The following is a 7,901-nucleotide window of genomic DNA, read 5'->3' as shown; positions in this document are numbered from 1 at the left end:
TTAAACCCCTAGGGGTGCTTAACCACTGAGCCACATCCCCAGCCCTTTTCATTTTTTATTTTGAGGCAGGGTCGGTCTTCAAGTTGCCCAGGCTGCCCTAGAATTTGTGATCCTCCTGCCTCAGCTGGCATATTATCTGTTTTTTAAAATATTTGTTAGTTATAGGTACACACAATATCTTTATTTTTATGTGGTGCTGAGGATCGAACCCAGTGCCTCACGTATCGTAGGTGATCGCTCTACCTGAGTCACAACCCCAGCCTTATTATCTGTATTTTTAACCACTGTAATATCTGTTATGCTCTGTATTAATTGCTATACTACCCAAGACTTCATAATGAGAAATAGGAGATAGTGAAGAAATATTTAGCCCAAAGGCATAGACTATAGTTTGCTTTAGATGATAATGAATTGAGAATCAATCACAGGAATTAGGATCTTGTTTTGAGACGGAATTATGTGCATACTATTGGATTAGGATTGAAATCTAGAGTGCTACAAGGGTTTGAATAGAGAGCAAGAATAACATTATTGGTACAAGACTATCATAAAGTCAGGTGTGGTGGCACACACATATAACCACAATGACTCAGGGAGGGCTGAGGCAGGAGGATCTCAAGTTCAAGGCCAACCTCAACAATTTAGCAAGGCCCTAAGCAAATTCATGAGACCCGGCTGCTAAATAAAAAATATAAAGGGCTGGGGATGTGCCTCAGTGGTTAAGCACCCCTGGGTTCAATCCCTGGTATTAAAAAAAAAAAAAAAGCTGGGTGTGGTGGTGAGGGCTTGTAATCCCAGTGGCTCAGGAGGCTGAGGCAGAATCTTGAGTTAAAAGCCAGCCTTAGCAAAAGTAAGATGCTAACCAACTGAGTAAAACCTTGTCTCTAAATAAAATACAAAATAGAGCAGGGGATATGGCTCAATGGCTGAGTTCAATCTCCAGTACCCCCCACCAAAAAAAAAAAAGGGCTCATTTTAGGGCTAGGGATGTAGCACAGTGATAGATCGCTTGCCTAGCACATGCAAAGCCCTGGTTCAATCCTCAGTACGATTTTAAAAGGACTAATTTTTCTACTTGGATAAGGAAGTCCTAGTCACTACTTCAAAGTGGCACTGGGAAACTGGGAGAATGGTGATCCTACTTAACATATAGCAAATGAGAAAACAGGAGGCAGCAGAGTCCCCAGTTAACACACCAAAGAAGAGAGTAAAGTAGCTAAGGATACAGAAGGCTTTGGAGTAGGGGTGGAGGTTTATTGTGCTGGGATTGAACTCAGGGCCTCACTGGGCAAGTGCTCTACCACTGAGCTACATCCTTAGCCACCAAAGCTGTTTTTTGTTTTATTCAAGGAGGTTTATAGCTGGGCATGGTGGCACACACCATGGTAATCCCACGGACTTGGGAGACTGAAGTCAGAAGATTACAAATTAGAGGTCAGTTTTAGCAACTTGGTGAGAAGCTATTTCAAAATAAAAAATAAAACTCTAAATGGAATAATGGCAAGAATTTCTCTCTTCATAGTGAGGTTTTACTTAAATGCAGTGAATTTTCTTTCAAATCTTTACATTTCTGGAAGACTTAGAAGTTGATTTCCTGTGCAGTAGCATAGTTCAAAACTTAATACTAATTCTGCACCCAATGGGATATTTACTATATATGCTTCCCGAAAGCCTTTTATTTTGGGAACTATCCCTCTTTCACTTCATACAGTTTTATTGGGGCTGTCAAACAAGGGCCTCTGTCTTCCTAACACAAAGGTAGGTACAAGTATAGTCATGCTGACCAGAGTATCCCATTCCCTAGACAAGTTATTGGTCCACGAATAGTCACAGTCCAAAGAGCTTAGTTTTTTTTCAGGGGATTTATATAAATTCTGGGACAGGGGCTGAAGGCATACCTCAGTGGTAGAGTGCAAACTTAGCATGCACAAGGCCTGGATTCAATCTTAAGCACCAAAAATAAATAAATAAAAACTATAAATAAATACTGGGACAGTCTTTCTGAGATCATGAGGGCTAATGCTACTGTTGCTAAAAACTCTCATTATTCATGAAATGAATATTGAGCTCTCTAGTCTATGAAAACCAGTAGTCAACGCTCTACTTCTGTGGTCCATACATTTATTTGGGTAAACAAAAACGCCAAGACACAGATATGGCAACATATTTAATTCTGTGGATATACTTCACTCTCACATTCCTATTATGATTCAATAGCCTCCACCACAACTGTCAAACTGTCAGTACTAGAGAAATCATGGGTATTTTCTTCAGCAGAGACTGAAAACCATCAGGGCTCTAGTCCTCTCAACCTGAAAATGATTATAGGAAAGGTCTTTCCAAAGCAAGCCTCAGGCCTCTGTGTTCAAGAGTAAAAGTGCCTCCAGCTCTATAGGACTCCTGAGGTCTTCTGTTCTTCCGCAGCCTGGCGCCGGGCACTGCGCAGCTGGAAGTAGCGGTAGGCTCGGACACTGCAGAGGTAGCCCCCATACACAGTGAGAAGCATCATGGAGGTAGAAAAGGTCTTGTAGCCAATGTCAGCTAGCTGCTTGGCAGTTGGCATGTTGTCCCCTACAAAGACAAATTGGATTTAAACCCCAGGATAAGGTCTTATCTACCCAGTCCATCTCCCTGTGTAGGGCATTCCATAACTTATGGGCCTTGCTTAGTCTGTCTGTACTCTATATGGAAAGGCCACCAAGTGTAAGCAGTCTAATAAGGATACTAGACATCACTTGGGAACTCTGATTCAAAAGGACAGATATTTTCATATAAACAGACATTGCTAGGGAATGTTGCTTAGTGGCAGAGCGTTTGCCTAGTACACACAAGGCCACAGGTTCAATCCCCAGTACTGCAAAAAGAGAGATACAGACACCAGGCTAGAACTGGATGCATATGAATACTATCACAGCTAATGGCCCTCCATATCTGTGGAGAGAAGTGACTGATCCACCCAGAACTGTTCTTAACTGGTACATTACTTAAAGCATGCACCAGTTTTTTGTTTTGTTTTGTTTCTTCTGGCTTGTAGAAAACTAATGGAAATAGCCAGGGTTTAAACATTTGCAGTAAATTATTCTCTTAGGAGGATCAAATGGGAATCTTTCAGGCAATATCCAATTTTTTTTCCCCTATAAAAACAATCTTAGGGGCTGGGGCTGTAGCTCAGTGGCAGAGTGCTTGCCTTGCATGTGTGAGGCACTGGGTTCGATCTACAGTGCCACATAAAAACAGACAATTAAAATAAAGGCATTCTGTTCATCTACAGCTACAAAAAAATTTAAAAAAAAAAAAAAAATCTTAGGCTGGGCATAGTGACACATACCTGTAATCCAAGCTAATCGGAAAGCTAAGGCATGAGGATTGCATGTTCAAGGTCAGACTCAAGAACTTAGAAAGACCCAGTCTCAAAAAATTTAAAAAGGGCTGAGGATGATGCTCACTGGAAAAGGGCCCCTGAGTTCAATCTCCAGTACTTAAAAAAAAAAAAAAAAGTATACACACACACACACATCTCCACACAGTGGTCAGGTTTCCAAGTTAGGTCTTAAATCAGGGTTTTTATTTTTATTTTTGGCACTAGAGGTTGGATCCAGGGACACTTTACTGATAAGCTAAATCCCAAGTCCTTGCCACCTTTTTAAAATTATTTTTTGAGACAGGGTCTCACTAAATTGCACAGGGGCTTGCTAAATTGCTGAGGCTGGCCCTGAACTTGGAATCTTCCTACCTCAGCCTCCAGAGTCATTGGGATTATGGGCATGTGCCACCATGCTCGGCTAGGATAAGTTTCTTTCAACAAAAAATTGGGGGCCAGGTGTGGCAGAATGTGCCTGTAATCCTAACTACTCGGGAAGCTGAGGCAGGAGGATTACTTGAGCCCAGGGATTTAGGGCCTACCTGGGAAACAGTGAGACTCCATATCAAACAAACAAAAAGTCAAAAATCTGAAATAAAATAAACTCAAGATTAGCTGGTTTAGGGAGCCTAAGGTAAGGTAAGAGACAAGTGCATGCTTCTCAGGGTGAGTCCTAAGGAATGAACATTGACTTGAGGACAGATCCCAAGATGAGCTGAGGCACAGCTTCTTAGAATTACAATTCCACTATGGCAAGAGACATTAAAGAAGATCAGAGGAAGAAAACCAAATGACAAAAGTTCAAAATGACAAAGGGATGTGTTCAGATTATGACCTCAAACTGTGCATGAAACAGTGAAGAAACATAAGCGCATAGGCCACTACCCTAAGGTAGTAAACAAGGACCTGACAGAGACTGCAGCCAGCAGGTTTCACTCAACCTCTACTTCAATTATTTATTTACTTATCTAACTGTTTGTTTATTTATTGCAGTAATGGGGATTGAATCCAGGGGCACTTAACCACTGAGCTATTCCTCCAGCCCTTTTTCTTTCTCTCTTTTTTTAAGAAATATTTTTAGTTATAGATGGACACATACCTTTATTTTATTTATTTATTTTTATGTGGTGCTGAGGATCAAACCCAGTGCCTCACAAGTGCTAGGCAAGTGCTCTACCACTAAGCTACAACCCCAGCCACTGTTTTTAGTTTTTGAGACATGGTCTCGCTAAATTGCCCTGGTTGGTCTCAAACTTTTTTTTTTTTTTTTGTACTGGGATTGAACTCAGGGGAGCTTTACCACTAAGCTACATCCCATTTATTTATTTATTTGAGGCAGGGTCTCACTAAATTACTGAGATTGGTCTCAAATTTATAATCCTCCTTCCTCAGTCTTCCAAGTAGCTAAGATTACAGGTGTATGCCACTGAACCAGGGTGCACTTAGTCTTTCTCCTGCTATCTCCCCTAACCTGGCCAGAAGCTCAGTCTCTTTGAGGGGCTGGAGGGAAACAGCTGGAAGCATTCATCAGCCAACAAAGGAATAGGATGGTGTGGCTCCTCTAGAGAGTAATACAAGACCAACTAACAAACACAAACCTGTATCTAGAATCTCACTTAATTCTCTGGTCTAATCCATCCTGAGGCTGCTCCCATTTTCAAATTAGCAAAAACTCTTCACCAAACTAATGCAGAAGAAATGGATAGGACAGATGCAAAAGCTACTTTATAAATACAGGATTTAGCAACTGAATGGAATAGGACAAAACTGAAAATATCTCCAAGTTAAGAAACTCTGTTCACAGAAATAAGCACAAGAGGGGCTGAGGATACAGCTCAGCTGGTATATCTAAGGATATAGCTCAGCTGCTTGCCTTGCATGCACAAGACCCTGGGTTCAATCCCCAGCACCAAAAAAAAAAAAAAGAGGAGAAAGGGGTATGCATATTGTGTATTAACAATGAGAGGTGGTGGTGTCAGTCAAGATCAAAGGGGCTGGAGGCTTGTGTCTTAATGATGATTGCCTACCATATGCAAAGCCCTGGATTCCAATGCCCAGCACCACAAAAAAATAAAATAAATAAATCCTGAGCTGGTTTGAACATAATAAAATTAAAATGTAATTTTCATGTGATGATGTTTATGTTCTTTTTTTCTTTGTGTATCAGGCAAATGTAAATAAGAATCTGGATAGCTCTTGGGAGAGAAGGCTATATATGAGATGCAGATGAAGGTAACAAGTGATACCAAAGCAGGGGATAAGACCAGAAAGAAATAGGCCAAGGAAGCAAGTTTGATGAAAGAAACAATTAAGAAGATAAAGTATATAGGAAATTCTAGAAATATCTGGAGGGGTTCATTTAGCTACATCTCCCTTCAAGGTTGAAAATTACTGATATATCAAAATTATTGCCACTGGCAGAAGTATGCTATATCTTTCCAATGTATTTGACCAGAATAATAGTTGGAAACCACTACTGCAAAACACCAGGAGGAGCCATGAGTGAGCCTGCGTGGTGGCACATGCCTGTGATCCCAGTGGCTCGGGAGGCTGAGACAGGAGGATGTGAATTCAAAGCCAGCCTCAGCAAAAGCCAGGCACTAAGCAAATCAGTGATACCCTGTCTCTGAATAAAATATAAAAAATAGGGCTGGGGATGTGGCTCAGTGGTCCAGTGCCCCTAAGTTCAATCCCCGGTACCAAAAAAAAAAAAGACTGGGGCATGGTGGCACATGCCTCTAATCCTAGCAGCTAGGGAGGCTGCAACTGGAGGCTTATGAGTTCAAAGCCAGCTTCAGCAATTCAGCTTGACTCTCAGCAACTTAGTGTCTAAAATAAAAAATAATAAAAAGGGCTGGGGATGTGGCTCAGTGGTTAAGTGCTTCTAGGTTCAATCCCCAGTACCAAACAACAAAAACCATGAAGACTGATCAGGAGGGACCACTGCTTGGGAATAGGCAACTAGGTCACTGGTATGGCAGAAGTCACTTTAGTCACTGAACTGGAACAGGCAGTATAGGCATCGAGAGCACAAATTCTCAGTCATGGCCCCAACAGGCCTATGAACCCCTCAACATTCAAATGTCTAGCATTTTTCCAGAACAGAGAAAAACAGATAATTAGATGGATCAGAGAAAAACAGATAATTAGAAGGATTTGCCCCAAAGATAAGAACTGATGTTCTTGTGGTTTGCTCCTTAAGGGAATGGGAATTACAGAGCAGTACTCACAAAGGCAATAAGATTAAGAAAATTCTAGTTTTGTTTTTATTGGTAAGTAAGGTTTGAATATGTTTTAAAGAGTGAAAAGGTGGTGGCTTAACTAAGGGTAAAAAAGTGAAGTGGTAGAAAGAGAACTAGATTGAGAATGGTGGAGGAAAATGAAATCAGAAGCCTATATGCAGTAGGATTAACCTTGGAAATGAAGGAAATTTTTGAAACTAGCAGGATAATGTTCTCATGTAAGGGGAATCCATTTTTTCAATAAATCACAAAGCTAGGTCTGTTCTGAAATGGTGGAGATGGACGGCAGATTTCAGAAAACTAGGAAAAAACTATCGGAAGAATCATTAAGGAAAATGCCATAGGGATGCAATTTGCAAAGGCTATAACGGCTCTTCTCTTTCTGCCATCTAAACATAGGAGGATTTCAAGGTTCAGATTTCTCCTCCGGTAAACTCATTCCCTCGAATGGGTCTATCACCTAGACCTAAATGCACTTGTTTATCTCCTACTAGAAACATGGAGCACACATGCTATGGAAGGCCGCAAATAAAACACAGCTTTTGTCTAAAGGAGCTCATGCAGATTTGCTATGAATCCTATATATTCTGTCACTCAAGGTAGAAGACGGTGCGTGAGCAGATGCGAAGAGGCACTATGCGAAGAGGTAGAAAGGTGTAAGGGTGGAGCTATCTTCTTAAGTGGGGAAGATTTACACCAGCGAAGAAGAGGGACTGTGACTCAGGTAGCATTTGTAGTCGCAGCCTGAGGGCCCATGCGCCAGGCAATAACTGAGGTTTGACAGGGCCAGCCCTACGAGTAGCAAGGCTGACCTATGGCTTCAAGGGGATTGGGCAAGCAGCCGCGCAGCAAACGCGCGTAGGATCTCAAGGGCACAGAAGCCCACAAACAGGCGGGTGGGGCGGTGGAGTTAGCAAGCGCCGGCCCAGGTGGCCGCGTCTTCCGTGGGATCGGCGGCCCCTGCTCAACCCTGGCCAAAGGCGTACCTGGATGCTGCAGCTCCCTCGAGTCCAACCCAGACCTCCGCAGGCTACGTCTCGCTGCCACGGCCGGCACAACTCCTAAGCAACGCCGAAAGCGACGCCCGGAACCAGACTCCTGCGGGTGAAGGCCCAGGAACCACTTCGAACGCCTCAGCTATTGGTGAGGAAAGCGGCCCTTCTCCCCGCCCACTCGCCCGGCTTGGCCTCTAGGGTTAGTTACCGAAGCCGGCGAGCGGACCCGCGCCGGACCCGCACAACCCCTCCCACTGAGGCGGGAACCCTCTTCTGCCACGCCTCACGCTGGTGGCCGGTTTT

General features: G+C 42.9%; 1 protein-coding gene across 2 annotated transcripts; it reads right to left on the bottom strand.

The window, feature by feature from the left end:
- Positions 1-2,154: 2,154 nt before the first annotated feature.
- LOC107148620 (cytochrome c oxidase assembly protein COX14) lies at positions 2,155-7,722 on the bottom strand. Of its 2 annotated transcripts, XM_048802700.1 has the most exons (3): positions 7,590-7,689; positions 3,904-3,950; positions 2,155-2,571 (listed from the first exon to the last, which is right to left on the bottom strand). In XM_048802700.1, exons 2-3 carry the CDS (start codon positions 3,923-3,925, stop codon positions 2,390-2,392), a joined length of 204 nt encoding a protein of 67 aa, XP_048658657.1. In that variant the 5' UTR covers positions 3,926-3,950; positions 7,590-7,689; the 3' UTR covers positions 2,155-2,389. The 2 variants fall into 2 exon arrangements, with proteins under 2 accessions (XP_048658657.1, XP_015348826.1); XM_015493340.2 differs by lacking the exon at positions 3,904-3,950 and having other exon boundaries at positions 7,590-7,722.
- Between the last annotated feature and the right edge of the window lie 179 nt (positions 7,723-7,901).

The sequence above is a fragment of the Marmota marmota genome, unplaced genomic scaffold, assembly GCF_001458135.2.
Source record: "Marmota marmota marmota unplaced genomic scaffold, marMar, whole genome shotgun sequence".
In the NCBI taxonomy this organism is placed as follows: Eukaryota; Metazoa; Chordata; class Mammalia; order Rodentia; family Sciuridae; genus Marmota; species Marmota marmota.
This window is presented reverse-complemented; position numbering and strand designations above follow the sequence as displayed.

What these genes read in the sequence shown, in the direction of transcription:
- LOC107148620 (XM_048802700.1), bottom strand. Translation starts at nt 3,925, where the DNA reads ATGGAGTCTCACTGTTTCCCAG. An exon ending in GGAGTCTCACTGTTTCCCAG is followed by an intron (nt 2,572 to 3,903) that starts GTAGGCCCTAAA and finishes TTGTCTTTGTAG; the next exon opens with GGGACAACATGCCAACTGCC.